Here is a 20958-nt window from a genome sequence, read left to right as displayed (position 1 = left end):
TTTTGTCATGACTTTATATTGTAAACCACTTTGGATTTTTGATTTTTTAAAATTAAAAGGGGTATAGCAAATACAAATATTTTTAGGCCAGGTTCCACTAATTGCCCCTCTTTAAAAAAAATTCAAAATATGCTGAATATTTCTTGATACTCGGAGGGAGTAATCCTATGGTCGCTAGACAGCAGAAGATGGCCATAGGATATGCTGTTTTCTGGGGACCGACCTCTGAGCCTGCGCTCCGAGGTCAGTTCCCAGAGAACCGACCTCCCCCGACTTCCACACTGCCTCTGAGGCAATGCAGAGCGGCTGGAAAGGGGCGTGGCTGGGGGCATTCCAGGGTGGGGGGAGTGTAACTGCCTGTACGACACATCCTATGTCGTACAGGCAGTTATGCTCTGTACACATCCTGTGTGTCGCATAGCAGCCTCCTTCCCCACCCCAGCAATTGACTGTCTAGATGAAAAAGCAGGGCAGGAGAAGTGTGGAGGGAATAATCCCCTCCGTGCTTCTCCTGCCCTGTTTCGGATAGGTGGTTGCCTCCGACTTCAGAGGCGGCTGCCTATCTAGATAGGATTGCTCCCTTAGTTTTACAGCTTCAAAATGGGTTTTCCAACCGAGTGTTTCATTAAAATGTATTCCAAGATACTTGAAAGAGCTAACTGCTCAATGCAATAGGCATGCATTGTCAATTTATGTTTCATAGTTCCCCCCCCCAAAGACCACAATCTTAGTTTTTGAGTTATTACAATAAGTATTATCTTTATTGTGAAAGAAACTAGATTTAGCTAACATTTTTGAAACCTATTGGATTAATAGACAGCAGAACTAAATCAGCAGCCAAATTCGGGGGCGGGGAGGGACAAACCCATCTCTTTTACTACATTATTGGTTTTTTAAAAGGTTAAACATAAAACCCCTGTTTGACCGCACAGAAAATATTAATGCCCTCTGTCAGACAGCCAACCCTTACCTGCATAGCATCACTTCGGTGGAGCTTTGAACCAACCACAGTAACCTTTTTTCAATATTTGTACCAGAAAGCTTTTCCCATAGAGGCCTATTTACGGAGTCAAAAGCTGGGGTCAGATATATTAATGCTATGAATGTTGCCACAAGTCTCCAAAATTTGGCTTCATCTATGTTCATTAATGCCTGCCCCAGGTCTTTCCAGCCATTCAGAGAAAAAGCTTTTTTCTTCTTTGAGTAGATTTCTTAGGTCCATCACTGAGCCAATAAGGTTGCATTAGTTTCCTCTGATTTATCTTTTAATCTGTTTTGGTAAGATCTTTTCCCCAGCCTTACATTCTTTTTTTTTGTACCATGTAATTGATAATATATTATCCCTGTTTGTGGTACAGACAATGACTACATATGGTCTCGAGATGGAAACTATTTCTTTACTATATTTCTTTCACCTTACACAATTTGCTACTGTTTAAGGTTTAACAGATTTTCATCTGATAGTAGAGACCCAATTTCCTGGTTCATCTTAATGGACCATTTCAGTCATTTTTCACCCACCATTGTACCTTCCATAGTACTTTGAAACTTTATTTGAAATTGACAGCTAGGTAAGGACACTGTCAACTTAAGAAGTAGGTGATCATTTTCAGATCTGTTTTCTACTGTTAGTTGTATCATATTTGCCTATAAAGAGGAAAGTAATATCTAGTCCACAAAAATGGCTCCCTTATCTGAGAAATATGTAAAATACTATTCTGAGTTATCCTTATGGCTTCCATTTAGATAAAATGGCGGATACTTAAAAAATAATTTAAACAATGCTTGGCCAGCCTTACTAACCTTTTTATCCTGGGAGAACCATTCCTGCATTGGAGTCTCCTCTAAGTCTGAACCCACCATTCTGCTGAATGCTAGACAGTCAGTACCCATACATCCATTAAAGTTCCCACAGAGAATAAGGGAGCAATCCTACGGCCAATATTCAGTGGCTAGAAGGCCATAGGGTATCTGGTTTTCCAGGAACTGACCTCGGAGCCTGCACTACGAGGTCGGTTTCCAGAGAACCATCCTTTCCCCCCTTCCACTCTGCCTCGCAGGCAGTGCAGAGAAGCCCCATGCTCCGCACTCACAAGAAGAGCACAGACCGGCTGAAACGGGGTGTACTGGGTGGCGTTCCAGGGCAGAAATGCCTGTAAGCAGCTGTCTAGCCGAAAATGCAGGGCAGGAGGAGAGCAGAGGGAACTATTCCCTCCATGCTTCTCCTGCCCTCCACTGCATAGGTGGTCACCTCCAAGTTCAGAGGCGGCCGCCTATCTGCATGGAATTGCGCCCTTAGATCCTCTTCTGGAGAGCCTACTGAAATATTATATTATGTATCATCTAATTTAGTCTAAACCTCATCATGTAAAGAGATATTAGGCAGAATATAAATATTTAAACAAATGAGTTTGCCAAAACGAGAGCCAGAGAACAGGACTACCTGTATAGAATTACATGTGAGGCCGTCAAACACAATTTCAATATCTAGCTCAATTGAGACTAACAATATAAGGCCCCTACTACATCATCTAAATGTCTTATTTTTAGATGCCAATACTTACTTTGACTTTTAATACTGAACCAAAATTGAGCTAGCTTCTAGTAACCCATCTCCTGAAGAGCAATGTTATCAAAAGACTGAAAGTACTACAAAAATTCATTGTCTACCAAATTGCATCTCAAATCAGCAACCTTCCAGGAGATTATCTGAAGGCTGACATGTGGGTGGGCAACATCCAAAGAATGAAGTCAATTGTTTATTGAACTAAGAGGGTGAAAGCATTAAATAGCTGGACATCTTCATGAATTTCATCTCTTTGCATCCAAATGTTGGATATCATTCCTATTTTTCTTCATGGAAGGAGTCTACACAAACAATTCAATTACACTAATGAAACAGTTCTGGACAGTGTTTGAATAAATAAGACTCTGGAAAAACACATAATAATGTTGACTACAGAAATGATTTCTATGTAGGGGGTGGCACCATGTATAAAGTAGCACTTTAGTTTACCTGAGCAAAACATGTTTAACAAAAAGGCAAGAATTATTAACATATATTAGCAAAGCCTGTGCCTTCCACCCTTGTTAGTAGGTACAAGTACTTTAGACTGCCACTTATGCAAGAAGAGAGATCCACCTATTGATCAAACATGTCTAGAAAGCTTAGATGAGGTTTGTGACAGCAAACCTCCAGAGCCCCTATGCAGCAACCCCTCCCCCTTTCACAGCCCAGATACAAAGGTAATGCTGGTAATGCAGCAACGACCCCTTCCACAGCCCAGATGCAAAGGTAACATTTGGTAATGTTACTGAGTGGTTAGGCCACATAAGGAGAGAAAACACCTCTTGGATCTTGGTCAGAAATCCTCAATCCACACTTCCCATTCAGACGGGGGGGGGGGGGGGAGAAAAGTATGTATTGTCGAAGAAATACTTAGAGACAGAAGGAAAATAGAGGATACATAAAACAGCAAAATAGAACCATACCTTGTCTATCTAGCCTACACAGACTCAAAGGTATTCTCCCGTTATAGTTACTGGAGAAGGCTTCACACCCCCCCACCCCCTTGCTGGGAGCGGAAGTGCCAATGTCCTGAACAATAATGCCTCCAGCTATCAAAGGAGTCCCCAGTGTACAAGAAACAGGAACTCCACCTCCTTTTATCAGGGACAGCCAAATGAAGACTCACCATGTAACTTGCCAATCGAGTGTAATTATTTAATGCAGCAAGCACACACCTGCTTCTTGTTAGGCTAGAAACAGATAGGGGCCAGCTGTTAATTAAAGGAAAGATACTTGGCCCAGTTCCAGCAAAATGGCTATCTCAAAAGGATACTTAATAGAAGAAACTAGGCATGGAAAGCCAGCCCCACACCACAAGGTGCTTCTGGTTTTTTTGAGGTTGTACAAGTAAAGATTTCTTGAAATTGTTATTAAATGTTCATCATTATTTTGGATGCATTAAGCTGAAAGAGTTAATTCTATAGAAGCCTAGAATTGTATAATGGGTGACTATCCATTGAGGAGGTCAATATAAAGGCTCTAACACAGGGGTGGGGAACCTCTTTTAGCCCAAGAGCCAATTCAGTTTCGGAGAAGCTCTTGGGGACCACGTTCCAGTGGAGGGTAGAGCCAAGGCAAAAGGAGAGGGCTTTTTCAACTGTTTAGAATGCAGAAAACACTGTACAAAAGCCAGGAAACTACCAAATGATTGGTGGTTGGGGGAACAGGGGTGGGTCCAGGGCATGGGGGCAAGGCCGTTTGGAGAACCTTGGATCCCAGATTGGGACCACAGGCCTGAGGTTTCCCACTCCAGTGCTAAGGTGACCTCAGCCTCTGAATTCTGTAAATCCAAGATTTCAGTTCAGTTAATAAAGTGGATTTCTTGCTCACAGTGTTGCCCTGACAAGTTTGATGGGAAAACAGACTCAGATATGGAAACCAGAGACATTACTCAACTAATTCCTTCTAGTGACCCAAATCAAGGTAGTGCTGTGCAGAAAAGCACAGAATGCAACGTAAGAGTCCCAAAACTTCTACAACCCTATTCATTTGGCACACAGCACTGGAATGCAATCACAGCCCCAGTGCGGCTGTATCATGTACTGCTGTATGAACCTAGAGAATGCCTGAATTGACTATTTGGGAAACCCAAACAGGACTATCTCTTATCTCTCTGGAATTAGGGAGCGATCGGAATGCAAGAACCATATCTTAAAAAAAAACACACCACATGGAGATATTTACTGCTTCTTAAATATGACAAACTCAAACAGACTTGTATATTTCTAAAATATCGAGCATATGCCTTTGAATATATTTGGAGACCACCCATTATCACTTAAGCAGCTGTAGAAAATTATTTCCTGTAGTTTAAATCCAATAATGTGGTAAAATGAGTATTACTAATCACCAGAAAGAAAGGAGCAGCTATCATATGACAGCACTATTTAAAGGATAAATACCCCACACTCAAACAGGTCCCCAGGGTGGCTCACAAGTAGTTAAATAAAATAAATGTGCAAAAGTTTATGTATTTAAGATCACCTGTGATTTTTCTTTGGAACTGCAGGTGAAATTGCTAAGAGCATTCCTGCTTCTCATTCAAATGTACGTGTCCCAGTGCTAGCTAGAAAATTTGCTTGGTATTTGTTCATTTGGAAAATGAAAGCATAGAATGCAATTGTAGATTGAACAAAAATAGTTCTCATGTGAGGACTTAACCAATTTGGTTCTCAACATATTACCTAATAAGAATGCTCCAATTTCATAATTCTTACTGAGGAAGAAGAAATTAATAAAGGTTTTTGAAAAACAATGGCTGTTAATGTGTTACCTTCCTACATCTCATCTATTTAGATGGTTCCCTTCCCACTAGTACATAGAGTACATTTCTGCTGAAGTAACCATTAAATACTTTTATGATCAGTACAGTAAGAATACAGATTTAAAAAGCCAAGATGCTACTGAAAATGAAAGGTTAACCCAATGCTTACTCTCTTAGACACTGGAATCATGAACAATCTGAGTTGGGTATACAATGTTCTAAGCAGATATATGACATCAGTGTGCATGAAATTAAACCAATGTTAATTAGTGTTGAAGCTCTAAAACTACTATGAACCAAATTTGAAATAATATTTCTCTTGCCTGGCTGACAGGAAGAGGTTTAGGCATTACAATTTAATAAGGTCTCTTACAGGATACTATGAAGTAAGCTAGAGGCCTCCATTGACTCACTTGCAAGAAAAATTAAGGACTCTCCTACTCAAACGTTTGGTGCTTGCCTACAGGACTTTGTGGTTCTTCCTCGCCTCCCCTCTGCATAAAATGTTTTTTTTCTCCCTCCACACATAATGCAAGGAAACAAACCTTAATTCATAAGTATAGCTTATTTTTTATTATTAAGAAAACAAACTAATGAGACTGCCTTACAAGTTCCCAAGGGATGAAGAGACAAAGTCTCAGGATGTTGAAAAAAATCTATGCAGTTTTATTCTTTGAAGTAGCCTAATGTGTTTAGGCTCAGTATCTTGTAACTGGGGCTTCTTTGGGGGCTAAAGGAAAAGTAGAAATGGATAATAAAACAACAAATATACATATTGAAATAAAACATACAAGTTAAAAAATCATTACATTAGTTACACTGTAATAATGCCTCTGCATACTTACTCAATATTTCTAAAAATGCCTGCAGAGATCTCTGAAAAGTTTGTCTCCAAGATGAATCCTGCGACTGGTGACATGTTTACTATGCAGTAGTTTATATACATATATACTGAAACATTTCAGCCTTATCCATGTTGTTCCTGATTAGGCTCAAGGTCTTCTGGACATCTACCATATTCTGAGGTAGTGTCTCAAAAACTCTGTACTTTACAAAAGAGGCAGAAACTCTTGTTCTTCATTAAGACCCCCGGAAGTCAGAGTTTTTAACCTTAAAATCCATTCAAGTTCTTTTTTCTGTTGGATTTCATCATCATTTGTAGAGAGATTTTGCAATCCCCCAAATCTAGTATCTTTTGCAAAGTGATTTTGTTCTAAAAATGTCCTATCAAAGGGGTGCCCTGCTTCTTATGTCTAATGTTGCACAAATGCTCTCCTGTCCAGTTGAAGAGCCCTGGACGTTTGACCCACATAGAGTTTATTCCAGGGGCACTGGATGGCATAAATGACACAGCTTGTAGTACAAGTAGTGAATTGTCTCAAGTTATATTGCCTGAATGATGGTACTGGGCCAAAACGTGTTGGGCTGCTTCAAAGAATATAACTAAATATATTTTTTCAACATCATGAGACTTTGTCTTTTCATTCCCTTGGGTTATTTGGAATGTCTTCTGGTTTTGTTTGACCCTAGATCCAAGTTCTGCCATTTATGGCTTTTAATTTATCTTAATTTCAAGACATTATGGACCTTCAATTCAAAAAGGTCCATTCTACATAACAGGAATAATCCCATATACCAAGATGTTTGTCACTGTAAATACGAATGCTACAGCTTTTCAAATCCTGCTGAGCAAAGCTGATGACTTCCAAAATGGTTCATGAACAATATCCATTTCCCTTTCCAATAAGAATTTTTTCAACTCAATCAGCTGGACTCAATCATCTATACTGTATGTTTCAATTGCTGTTCCAAGTGTCTTTACAACCACAAAAAATAAGGGGTGGGGTGAGGTAAGAAATATTCCCAATTTTATGTTACAAGAAACTTGCTAGGATCATGTTACAAATCCAAGGAAGTAACAACCTGGCATATATACCAAAAGGTCAGTGCTCTCAGATAGAGTGTGCACTGATCTTGGAGTTGAAGATTTTGATCAAGATATGTATGTATGTATGTAACAAATAAATCATAAAGATACTTAAAAGGTAGTTTTAAATATGTTGCTGCATCATTCATTTTTATCCCTGTTTAAAATCCTGTAAACATGAAATGTGTTTACAGTGCTCCATCATTAACAATTACATAACTCAGGTTTATAATTAGCAACTTACCTGGCAATTAAAAATTGTCTCCAGGCTACTTGCATGAGTCTCCACTGCTACAGGGATACAGCTATATGACTGTCTCACTTTCCTTATTTTATTTTAGTGTATTTTTATGCTTTAAGAAAATTATCAGCTTTTCAGCCACAGCTCTCACAGTGGCTTACAAAATAAAAACATAACACTACAATGAAATTAACAAAGACAAATTTAGGAGGCAGTTAGAAGTCCAGTATAAAATGAACACATACCTTAACTAGCCAGCAGCTCATTAAAGTTAACAGAAGACAAAGATTTCTGCATCCACAGTAGTACTGCGACATTGTAGATCTGTACCATGGTCATGGGGGATAAGCAAAGCTCAAGCAAATGTAGGAGGTGGACCATTACCTCATTAGGAATTATTTGCAAAGAGGACACAACTAATCAAGGGTTCGTAGTTTCAGATTAAGTACTTTTAATATACGCTCAATATATTCTTAAGTGCAGTACAAAGATTAGAACAGAAGGTCTAGCAGTCTAAGAGACATGACAAGAAACATCATGTAATTAATTACATGATTGCATGCAATCATGATTACATTTCATTATCTGAAATGGTATTTCACTTAGGGGAGAGACTGGTAAGTTCCAAAGAGAATGAGAAACCTGGTGGAACGGACATGAAAGGTAGAGATGTGTTTTCAGCCCTTCCTACAGCAATACAAACCTGGCTGAAAAAAATATGGATGCGAGAAGGGCTTTGCAAATAAATGGGACAGAGGGTATGAGAGCAAATCCTGACTGGCTGGATGACTGTACTGGAGAGAGGCCAACACAGTAATGTCTGTATGTATGTTTTCCTCTCTGGTAGAAAGGACAACTCAAGAGATGCCTTTAAAAAAAAAAGGGGGGGGGAGAATAAAGTGTGAGAAGCCCAAATTTAGAGTTAAACATATTTCTTCCCATTTTAAAATTCTGTACTACATAAGTCTACTTTACTAAGGCAATTGGTATTTAAGAACTCCAGAACTTCAATATACAGATACCAAGAAGGCATAACAGACATCGTTTATGCCAAGTGTCTAATACTGTTCTGCAAGATAGATATATTTTGCTATTAAATAATGAATGGCTCCTTTAAAAAGGCATCACTTACCAGTAACTACTATACTGCTCATGTTAGAGTTCGGGCTACTGAGTACACTGCCTGAAAGAAGCTCGTCAGATCCTCTCTAAAAGAAAGAAACAGTAAGCAATTTGTCATTTAAAAATACAAACATTGATATTAAAAATACCAGTTTGACAGAACATTTAAAAAATGAAAATCTAGAGCGAGAAAACTATTAAAAGATTAGCAGATTTCTTCCAGTGCTCTTTTTAATAGAAATTAAGTTTATTTATATGCAGTTTTTATCTAATCAAGACAATCTCTTCATGGGAAACTGTAATGCACAACTTATAAAGATAGCAAGAATTATTCAACAGCCTATAGAAAGATTAAGATCTTGTAACCAATTAAGATGACATCACCTGCAGATAACATCCCTAGCTTCGCAATAGTCATGGATGAAACAAACTTAAGTCTATGTGAAGTCAAGACAATAGTTAGAACATAAGAGCTATGCTGCATCAGACCAAGGGTCCATCTAATCTAGTATTCTGCTCACACAGTGGTCAACCAGCTGTCAACTAGAAACCCACATGCAGGATATGAGTGCAACAGCACACTCCTGCCCATGTTTTGCAGCAACTGGTGTACATAGGCATACTGCCTCTGATACTGGAGGTAGCACATAATCATCAGGACTAGTAGCCATTAGAACATAAGAGCCATGTTGGAAATGGCTATTTTTTCTTACTAGGAATCTAAGTATTTCCTTTTCTCCCATTTTTTGGTCATCTGCTAGTAGGGGGTTTTTTCCCCAAGAGCTGGGGGTGGCCTGATGGAGGAAAGGAGAAAACAGGGAGACTAGGGCTGGGGAAGGGAGGAGAGAGGGGGAGGACAGGGAAGGAGCAAAAGAGAGAATATGCACACATGCATTTTGGGAGAGAATTTTGTGGGCTGGGAGTGTAGGGGGTGAGACAGAATTTGAGAGGGGGGTGATCCTGAAAGACAGAACTGCAAGTTTAAAGGGCTTGTTTTGCGTCTTGGGGATCAGCCCCCTCTCTGCTTTGTATTCAGGATGTTGAGCAAATTACTTGTCTTTTAGCCTCATCAGTTTGCCTTTCTGTGAATGGCTGTGCACACACAACAGCTATTTGTGAGTGTCCATTTCCCACCTATGTTGCAGTCATTTTATGATGGGGCCCTTGTCACTTTCTCAAAATTCCAAATTTATCCTCAGGCCCAAAACGGTCAGTAACTCCTGTCTTACAATTTCAAACTACACTTTCCAGGCATACTTGAAAGACCAGAGGTATCTTTCACATGGGATCCAGTTATCTTAAGATAATTCAGATTTTTGGCTAGTAAATAAAACTAGAAAATAAGATCTATTTCTTGTAATTATTTATTGAGAAACATATTTATGTAACACCTTTTAGCTTTCAAAAGGGCTCCCACAGCAGCTTACAATTCTGAACATGCATTTTAATACAATAAAATTTGAGAGAAATAAAAGCGGAAACTATCATTTGAACAGCATCAAAAGAGGATTAACAACCATTGAAAAACTATCAAAAGCTTGACAGAAAAAAAATCTTGGCTGCTATCCTAAAAACCTTCAAAGACCACGGGCGGGGCCAGTTGTACCTCCCTCAAGAACAGAGCGTTCCCACTGAAAAAGTCCTGTCTCAGGTCACTACCAAGCACACCTCCTCTGGTCGCAGAATACGAGACAGGGCTTCTGATGATGACCACAACTGAAGGGCAGGTTCATATAGAAGGAGGTGGTCCTTCAGTTTAGGGCTTTATAGATAATAGCCTACACACTAAATTGGGCCCAGGAAACAAACAAGAAGCCCATTCAGATAGAACAAGATTGGTGCATTCCTTTTCTTCATTTTTAAATATTTTATTTGAAGACTACAACCAGACAATAAGTGCAATAAAACATGATTCAAATGATTACTAGAAATATGTTATCATCTTATAACAATCTTATATGCCCACGAAATGCATTCCAATATTCAATAAAATTAGACCATGCTTCTTTTACAATACTAGATATTTGTAAGCCTTCTTTCCTATGGACTTCTTCAGCTAGCTTATCCATTTGGCAAGATCTTTTTTTTTTTTAATGTTTAAATTGTGTAGGAGGATGAGATTCCCCCCATGTCTTGCCCATACAATTTTTGCTGCAACTAATTAGTTCATAACTAATGCTTTCACATTTGAAAGATTTGCTTCTATAACACAAAACAATCAATAAAGGATCTAACACAATATTATGATATATTTATCTGTCTTACATTATATAATACTGACATTCCCACATGTGCAAAATATCTGCTCTTGCATCCTTACATTTCCAACAAGGAAAACAAGCCAGCAAAGACACCCTTTTTCAATCTTGCTGATATTAAGTAGTATCTGAACATAATTCTGTATTTTATTTCACATACTGATAGACTTAAAAAAGATTGCTAAATAGCATAGCATATACTATGCCATGTTTGCTGTTGTAGTTCTCTACAGATCCCATTCAATACCCTTTAAAATGCAGGTCTAGTGTTATTCAGACTGCAAGGTATCTGTAAATTTCTATGAGTGACCCTTCAGTCCTGACTTCCTATTATCCCCACCCCACCCTCCTTTAGCTTCCTAAGATAATAATTATGCACTAATTCATTCATTAAAAAACTTCTTACTTATAGGTAATGGAGGGGACTGGGGCTCTTTGCATGCAGAAGGTCCCAGGTTCAATCCCCAGCATCTCCAAGTAGGGCTACGAAAGAATCCTGCCTGAAATCCTGGGGAGCCACTGCTAGTTAATGTCGACAGTACTTAGCTAGATGGACCACTGCTCTGAATTCCTATACTGAAACCCAGAAGTGACGAGTTTGCACGGCACTTTGAGGATAAAGTCGCTCAGATTCGTCATGAATTGAACACCACCATTAATGCAGTTCCATTGGTAGAGGCGTTCAGAGCACCGTCTGGTCCAGTTTTATTGGATGAGTTTCAGTTACTGAGGCCTGAGGATGCGGACAAGGTGCTTGGCCAAGTCCGATCGACCACTTGTGTGCTTGACCCTTGCCCTTCATGGCTTATTAAATCAAACAAGGAGGGGTTGTCTGGCTGGGTCCAGGAGGTTGTAAATTCCTCCTTGAGAGAGGGAGTGGTGCCTGCCGCTTTAAAAGAGGCAGTAATTAGACCACTCCTGAAAAAGCCTAACCTGGACCCAGAGGATGTTAACAATTATAGGCCAGTGGCCAACATCCCCTTCCTGGGCAAGGTGCTTGAGCGGGCGGTTGTAGGACAGCTCCAGGCACTCTTGAATGAAATGGATTATTTAGATCCATTTCAATCGGGCTTCAGGCCTGGTTTTGGAACGGAAACTGCCTTGGTCGCCCTGTGGGATGACCTCTGCCGGGAGAGGGACAGGGGGAGTGCGACCCTGTTGATTCTCCTGGACCTCTCAGCGGCTTTCAATACCATCGACCATGGTATCCTTCTGGATAGGTTGCCTGGGTTGGGAGTAGGAGGCACTGCACTACAGTGGTTCTGCTCCTACTTGGATGGCCGATTCCAGAAGGTGGTGCTGAGGGATTACTGCTCTGTGCCATGGCAATTGTGCCATGGGGTTCCACAGGGCTCTATTTTATCCCCCATGCTGTTTAACATCTACATGAAACCGCTGGGGGAGGTTATCCAGAGGTATGGGCTGAGGTGCCATCAATATGCAGATGACACCCAGCTCTACCTCTCTTTTACATCAAAACCAGGTGAGGCAGTGACTGTTCTGAATCAGTGCCTGGGCACGGTAATGGACTGGATGAGGGCTAATAAACTGAAACTCAATCCAGACAAGACGGAGGTACTGTTAGTGGGTGGTTCGTCTGCCCGGCTAGGTGATATTCAACCTGTTCTGGAGGGGGTTGCATTCCCCCTAAAGGATCACATTCATAGATTGGGGGTGCTCTTGGATCCAGAACTGTCACTTGAGGCACAGGTGAACTCAGTGGCACGGAGCACTTTTTATCAGCTTAGGCTGGTATACCAACTACGCCCTTATCTGGACAGAGATAGCCTAGCTACAGTTATCCATGCTCTGATAACTTCTCGTCTGGATTACTGCAATGCGTTATACGTGGGGCTGCCTTTGAAAATGGCCCGGAAACTTCAGCTGGTCCAAAATAGGGCAGCAAGATTGTTAACAGGGACTGGCCTACGAGCTCATATTACACCAGTACTTTTCCAGCTGCAGTGGCTGCCAGTCCATTTCCGGGCCCGATTCAAAGTGCTGGTGTTAACATTCGAAGCCCTTAACGGCTTGGGGCCAGGTTACCTGAAGGATCGCCTCCTCCCATATGTGCCTGCCCAGACCTTAAGATCATCATCAGCGGCCCTTCTCCGTGAGCCCCTGCCAAAGGAAGTGAGGCGGGTGGCTACTAGGAGGAGGGCTTTTTCTGTTGTGGCACCCCGGCTCTGGAATGAGCTCCCTAGTGAGGTTCGCCTGGCGCCTACATTGTATTCCTTTCGGCGCCAGGTGAAGACCTTTTTATTTTCCCAGGCATTTTAGCTTTCTAAATTTTTATCTTTGCTGTTTTAAATCGGTATTTTAAATTCCTGCACTGCTGCTAGGTTTTATTGTGGTTGTATTGTTATATTGTGGTTTTAATGTTCTGTATATTTTAAATTGTTTTATTGTGTGTTGTTTGGATTTAATTTTTGTGAACCGCCCAGAGAGCTTCGGCTATTGGGCGGTACAGAAATGAAATAAATAAATAAATAAATAAGTGTGCCATCCTCCTGGATTTTGACTAATGACATATCTAGACAACTGCCCATTTATAGTAAATTATCCGAATTTACCAAGTTTAATTCCTACTCTTGAAATTGCTGAGCTCTTGCACTGCCATACCTTATTACGGAAGCCAATGGTGATATTACAAGGCTTAATTCTCCAACATATACAGCATGTTGCAGTAATCTAATCTGTATGTAACTAAGGCACTTCTAACTGTAGCCAGGCCCACCTTCTCCAGGATGCAAACTGGTGCACCATCTAAAGCTTGGCAAAGACAATCCTAGCCAGAGCAAGCACCTACATATCCAGGCACAATACCAAGTCCAGGAGTACCTCCAAGATGCCAACCTGATCCTGCAGAGGAAGTACAACCCCATCCAGGAAAGGCTGTATTTTCATTCCTAAATCAGCTTGTCTATTGACGATCAGTACTTCTGTCCTGTCTGAATTAAGTCTCAGCTTGTTAGACCACATCTAATCAATCATTGTACCAAGACTCCAATTCAGGACGTTTACAGCCTCCTTCATATTAGTTGAAAAAGAAGAGTTGGCTGTTATAAGCATATTGCTGACACTCAGCTCCCAAATTCTGGATGACATCTCCCAGTGATTTCATGTAGATGTTGAATAGCATGGGGAAAAGAACATAAATCTAAAGAATAAATCAATGGCTAAAGGACCACGCTATAATCTCCAAGTACCACATTCTGGGAACTCTCAACCATGCAGGACTTGGCTGGATAAAATAAATTTTAAAAATTAAATCAGATATTTTAAAATTTAAAACTTTTTTTTCAAAACATCATAAATAGAATACCAAATTTCTCTGACTTAAAAAATGACATAGTTACAATTAAATGTCATCATGAACATGCTAACCCTGCACTTACTGTCTCATATAAATGAAGTTACCTACCAAACAAACATGGGCAGTAATTTCAATGTTTCATCTCATGAACATGGCTCCGTCCAGCTAACTAATAGCCCTTCCTTCTTGAAAGTTCTGGGCTTTCAGTTTCTCCGACTAAAGTTATATGTGCAAAGAAGACACAGGCTAGTTCTGTGCTTACGTGGTTGTGGAATTGGGCCAGGCAAATCAGAGAAGTTAATTATGACAGAAAGACAGTATAACAGGGTGAATAAAAATTGATGCTTGACCAAAGGTAAAATATTGGTTTAAAAATATGTAAATTGGATTTTTTTTCAGCCCAGTAACTATCAAAACTTGCTTTGACCTTTCAGTCATGGACATTTCATTTGTTTGCAACTTTGTTTTTTGTGCGGGCAAGTCTGGGCCAAGATAGAGTGAAGCAAAATGTAGAAACACTAGGAAGAAAAAAATGACAAAATTGTCCACTGCGCATCTTCCTTTTCATACAAAGGCTGAAATCCTATACCTACTTATCTGGGAGTATGTCCCATTGAACTCTATTTATTTATTTAAAATATTTATATACCGCTCCTCATCAGAAGATTTCGGAGCGGTGAACAACATGATAAAAGAATAAAACAATGGTTAAAAGAGTTAAAACATTTTTTTAAAAAAAGACAAATCCCAACGAAGTGGGTTTTCAATGAAACTTATATTTCAGGAAACATGTACAGAATTGCACTGTTAACCTCCAACTGTCATGGGTGATTGTCATAAGAAAGGCCCTATTTGGAATTACTTTAAAAACATTCCCTTTATAGGTAAAAAGGAAAGCATGCAAAATATATACAGTAAGTCAAAGAGATGTGAAGCCTGCCTGTAAGGATGAAAGAGTGTAAAGAATATTCTTATTTAGTTTTAAATTAACATAACTTAGTGGTCAGATCTGTATCACTGTTCAGGAAATATATGAAATAAGGCCATTTCACTTTCAAAACAAGGCCTAAAATTAGATTGGAAAGAATCTAAATAATCAGTTTCCTCCAAGAAAGACAAGGGCTGTATAGCCTGGAGTTGGATAGCTACCACATGCGCCAATGTCTTACTCAAAAAAAAAACCTGATAATTATCCAAGTTAGTAGAAAACTGATTTTTTTTTCTTAATAGAAGTTTCACCACTGCCTCCTTCAATACAATAGGAACACAGCCCCCCTTTAAGGAGCTCTTTCCCATCTCCATCACCCATATGGACAATACCTTTTTTATCAGTCAGGATGGGCGTGGGTCTAATGACCAAGGGATTCACCTCAGATTTCCAAACAACTTGTTCACATCTTCAGACTAAACAAGCTTACATTTATCCAACAAAATAGGATAACCAGAAACCTCAGTCATCACCACAGATCCTGTTCTTAATGTGGAGTCCAAGTGGGGGATTGGTTCACTCAAGAACTAGAAATTCTAGGAACTTTAGTTGGTAGATCCCCCACCCCCAATCATTAGAAATCAATTACCTCCTCCACTTCTATCTACAATGATGTAAATGGAGAAATGAGAAGTAGAGTTGAGTGTCACTAGTGACAAGTCACCCTAAATCTTCAAATGTCGTTTCCCATGGCTTCCAAAGTTAGGGCACCTGTTTTACCTTCTCAGCTTCCACCTGCTTTACCTCCAATGGCAGGTGCACCTAGAGAAGGCCTTCACGGATTATCTTAATGGACCGGCAGTCCTTTATATACGCAGGTCACAAGCTGTATAAGGACTTTAAGAGGTTAAAACCAGTACTCTGAGTTGTGCTTGGAAACAGAGAGGAAGAAAAGCTGTTTGCAGACTGACAAGATATATTCCAGTAAATAAACTCCCATATTCTGAATTAACTGTAGTTTCCAAGAAATCATCTGAAGCCCCATTGCAGTAGTCTAACTTGGATGTTACAAGGAATAGATTAGGGGGAGGCTTTCTCTCCATCCAGGAGGGAAGCAGCTGGCAATAGGCACTTTGGGCTCTATAGCTGCTATTTCAGCATCAAGTTGCTATTTCAGCATCAAAAGCAAGAGACAGCTCTAACAGCACTCCCGAACTATGAACTAGATCCTTTAGGGAAGTGCAACCTCATCCAGTAAAGGCGAAACACTGCATGACTAGTCAGATGACCCATCTACTAACAGATGCTGCTTTTAAAACACCACATTTTAATGTGTTTTATTATTGGTTTTATCATCGGTTTAGGGCACAATCTTATCAGGATAGGTGGTCGCCTCGGAGTTCGGCGGATCTTCCCCTCCGCGCTTCAGCCGCCCCGCATTCGCAGCTAGACAATCGATTTCGGCTGTCTAGCCACAGCAAGTCGGAGCAGGTGGGTGGACACCGGATGATGCATAGGAAGCATCGGAAAGGCACTTCCGCCCTTTCCTACCCCACGCCCATGAACACCTCATTTTTGCTGCTCTGCGCTGCTCTTACGAGTGCGGTGCTGATCCGTGCTGCCTACAAGGCAGCACGGGAGGGGGTGCAGGTCGGTTCTCAGGGAACTGACCTCGGAACACAGACTCCAAGGTCGGTTCCCAGGAACTGACCTGTCCTGTGGCCATCTAGCTGCTGACTAGCAGCCATAGGATTGCGCCCTTAATTGTTTTTGCTTTTATTATGTACTGCTCTGAGAGCTTTAGCTATAAGTTAACTCATAACTGGAATTATTAACAACATATTATAACTACTATAATTATTAACAGCACCTCCATCTTGTCTGGACTGAGTGTTGGTTTATAACTATCATCCACTCCATTATTGGCTTTAGTCACCAGTTCAGTATGCCTGTCACCTGAACTGAAAGTGATGAAAAGAAATAGAGCAGAGTGTTATCAGCATGTTGATGACCCTTAATCCCAAATTCCCAGATGACCTCACCAACTGGATTCATATTGGTGTTAAACAGCATGAGGCACAAAATGCAGCACTGTACCACTTAATAGCTCAAGTACCACAGATCAGAGCAACAACCCCCCAGCACCATCTTCTAGAACAATTTCTCCGGGTAGGAGCACAACAACCAGAGCATGCACTTCCCAATTCTCATCCCAGGAAGCCATTCCAAAATGGTACTATGCTTGATGGTAACAAGAGGTGCTGAGAGATTCGGAAGTATAAGCAGGGTCACACTCCTCCTGTCCTTCTCCTAGTGAAGGTCATAATAGGATAATAAAGGCAGTTTCAGTGCTGAAACCAAGTCAGAAAACACACCAAAGTTGATCTAGACAATTGGTACCATTCAAATGTGACTCGAGTTGCACAGCCACCACCTTGCCCACGAGAGAGAAGATTTGTAATCAATTGTTAGAACTGGCATTGGGCTCTGGTAAGGCTTCCTTTAGGAATTGTCTCACAGCCACCTCCTTCAAGTGGCCAGAACCATTCCCTCTCATAAAGAAGCACTAAACACCTACTGAATCCAGCTGATCAACCCTCTCCTATTTAACGTTATGAGCCAAGGGAAAGGGATTGAGCAGACAGACTGTAGGCTGTATTCCTTCAACTACCTCTCCCACATCTTCAGGTTGTAATAACTGAAACCCATCCAAAAATATGACAATACCCTGGACACATTCTGTAAGTGATCTGCCATATTTAACATATAAAAAGGCACAGGGCATAAGACTTCATCACTTAGTCACCACACCTAAACAACCATGAGCACATGTAAGAAAGAAATAAAAGTGATGGGGAAAGGGGGCACTCTGCACAGAATGGACAGACTGAAATCAAGCCGATTTAAATCAATCATTTATATCAGCAACCCCCCACACCTTTTTTGTGTATTTCCTAAACAATGGTGCAAATCTGACCATTAAGCCATGCTAATTTACAACTAAATTGTGTATTATTTACACTTCCATTCTTACAAGCAGGCTTTGTATCTCTTTGTCTTACTGTATATATTTTTCACGCTTTCCTTTTTACCTTGAGAGAGATTGCTTTTAAAATATTCCCATATAGGGCGTTTCTTATGAACAGCACCCATTACAGTTTGGGTTTAACAGCACAATCCTATACATGTCTTCTCAGAAATAAGTTCTATTGAGTTCAATGGGGCTTACTCCCAGGTAAGTAGGTATAGCATTGCAGCCTTAGCATAAATACAAAACACACAGTAGACAATTTTGTCTTCTCTTTTTCTTTCCAGTGTTGCCCCATTCTGCTTCACTCTTGTCTTGGCTCAGCTTTGCCCTTACAAAAAACAAAGTAACAAACAAAAACAAAATGCCCATGACTGATAGGTCAAAGCAAGGTTTAATAGTCACTGACCTGAAAAAAATACAATTTTAATTTCTTAAAATACAACTTTTAAGCACAACTTTTACAATGTATTTTAAGCACTAATTTTTATCTAACCTTTTTATACTGTCTTCCTGTCTTAACTCCTCTGCCTTGCTTGGCACAACTTCACCACCACATAAGCACAGAATAATAACCCTATTTAGCCTGTGTCTTTGCACATGTGACTTCAGTCAGAGAAATTGAAAGCCCAGAACTTTCAAGAAGCAAGAGCTGGTAGTTATGCTGGACAGAGCAAAGATGAAAACTGAAATTAATGCCTATGTTTGATTGATAGGTGACTTCATTTTTATGAGACTGTAAGTTTAGGGTCAGCATGTTTATGATGAGATTTGATTGTAACTATGTTATTTTTTAAAATTAGAGAACTTTAGTACTTTATGATTTTTTAAATAAAAAATCAGTATACATTTTTTAAAATCTTTTATTTTTTAAAAAAACACCATCTATTTTTATCCACTCTGGTTCTTAGTAGCACGGTTAGCAGATGATTACCACATACCCTTCCCCCTCAGATATCTTCATAACTGGAGACAGATCCAACCCCACAATAACTGAGAGTCTGCACCTTGTTCATAGCCTTGTCAATCAACAACCAGCAAAGCCAATGGGACAAAATCCAATGGCTTAAAGTCCCCTGACTCCCCTCTCCCCAGTTACTGCTGTCATAAGCCAAGCTTATTATGGAGGTAGGAATTGCAACAGGGTTAATAATCTATGCTGCTATTATGGAGGTGGGAACTGCAACAGGGTTAATAATCAACACATCCTAGCAAACAGCTGAATTAATGTAAGAGTTGGTGTTGGTGGTTCACATAAAGAGGGGGTTGAGTGAAATGAAGGGAAGCTTGGGGTATGAAAAAGGCAGTTACTCAAGTGAGGCTATTGGTCCAAGTGCCAGCCACTTTAATTCGCTACAGTATGGCAAAGTCCCAGAGACGGCAATGCATGCCCAAAGCCAAGAGTTGAGTTAGAAATCCGTAAACTGTCTCAAGTAAACTAAGGCTAAAGAGCCTGGGTTCTATACACAGAGTTGGGTTCAAGGGGGAGAAACGAGTGCATCTTACAACCTATCCCCCAGGAAAACAACCAAGGTTTCATCATGAGTCCCTCTTCTGAATATTTCTGTAGTTGTGAGGTTATGGTGCTATTCTGTAGAATAGGCAATTTTCAGTCAAGTTCCCCTACCTCCCCTTCTCTCATCAAAAGTTACTGCAAGCAGGACATCCAAAATGTAGGCTTTGTTTTGTAGAAGTCACATTAACATCTCCTTGGTATGGGAACTTATTCTTTCTGGTCCATTAGGCCCTCACTCCTTTCTCTTGCAAATCTTTGTTCCCACCTTACAAACCTGTTGTGTACAGTTTTACGAACTTTGGCTGGGAACCGTATTAGTACTACAATGGGACTCAAACCCTTCTCTTGAGATGATACCACCAGCTCAGACCTTCAAGATCAATATCTATTCACTTCCCCTTGGGATGAGGGCTGGGGATGGTTTCATGTCACTATGCTCTTGTGGAGCCTGTGACTTCTTCCATGTTATGCTCCTGAACATTTTCACTGTAGAACAGTGGTTTCCATAATGTTGTTTCTACAATTAGTTATAGAATATTCCAGTTTGTATTGGGACACTGGAGCTGGCAAAAAAATTAAACCCATCTCCAAGTAAATACACTGTAACATATAGGTTCAGTGTGCAGTCCTCTCAACCACTGGGCTACAGAAGCTTGTAATGGAGGGAAGGGGCTGTCAGGTATTCATGGCAGCCCCTGTGTGCATTATGTGACAGAGACAATATGGAATAAGTGATATCAACTCAGGGCTACTGCCATTGTGGTGTGTTGATTGGCATCTGCCATGCATTGCTGAGGGGTGGCTGGGAAGCAGTGAGTGACACTGATTACTGGCATGCAACACTGTTGCCAGAAAGTGATACAGAGACTCTCCAGATGTGCTGGCTCTAACATGTGTGTTGTACACTATGGATATTATTGACATTACTCTGACACCTTGGCTCCGGAATCCATTTTATTCTGGAAGACATAGTCTGAAAGCTGCCAGGAATGTTGTTAAGGCTCTGGAACTACCACAGAAGCACAAGAGCCACAGAATATACTTGATTAAATTAAAGAAGGTTGTTCCCTGCAACCAGGGAAAACATACAAATGCTTGCCTGACTGTGATGCTGCCACTAAGCTGACTAACCCACAGTGCACCTTTGCACCGGCCAATCAAAAGCCCTGGTGGCAAAACTGGTCCAATTCTGAAGCACCCCTACCTTCCAGAAATGTCTGATAAGACAAGCACCATCTGACTTTCTTTAATGACACCTTTTGTTTGAATATTGTGCTATGCCACTCTGT

General features: G+C 40.5%; 1 protein-coding gene across 11 annotated transcripts in view; it reads right to left on the bottom strand.

Annotated features, from left to right (window-relative positions):
* PTBP2 (polypyrimidine tract binding protein 2) overlaps positions 1-20958 on the bottom strand; it is a 107081-nt gene that overhangs the window by 69475 nt on the left and 16648 nt on the right. For 6 of the 11 annotated variants that reach the window (XM_084851863.1, XM_084851864.1, XM_084851865.1 and 3 more), the window contains exon 3: positions 8634-8709. The exons of 3 other annotated variants lie outside the window; for them this stretch is intronic. In XM_084851863.1, the coding sequence (XP_084707989.1) occupies positions 8634-8709 (76 nt within the window). 2 more of the 11 variants (XM_084851868.1, XM_084851867.1) reach the window with 2 other exon arrangements.

The sequence above is a fragment of the Heloderma suspectum genome, chromosome 4, assembly GCF_057233095.1.
Source record: "Heloderma suspectum isolate Gila_16-S chromosome 4, 16-S_ref, whole genome shotgun sequence".
Lineage (NCBI taxonomy): Eukaryota > Metazoa > Chordata > Lepidosauria > Squamata > Helodermatidae > Heloderma > Heloderma suspectum.
The sequence above is the reverse complement of the archived record's forward strand: the minus strand, read 5'-3'. Positions and strand labels throughout refer to the sequence as shown.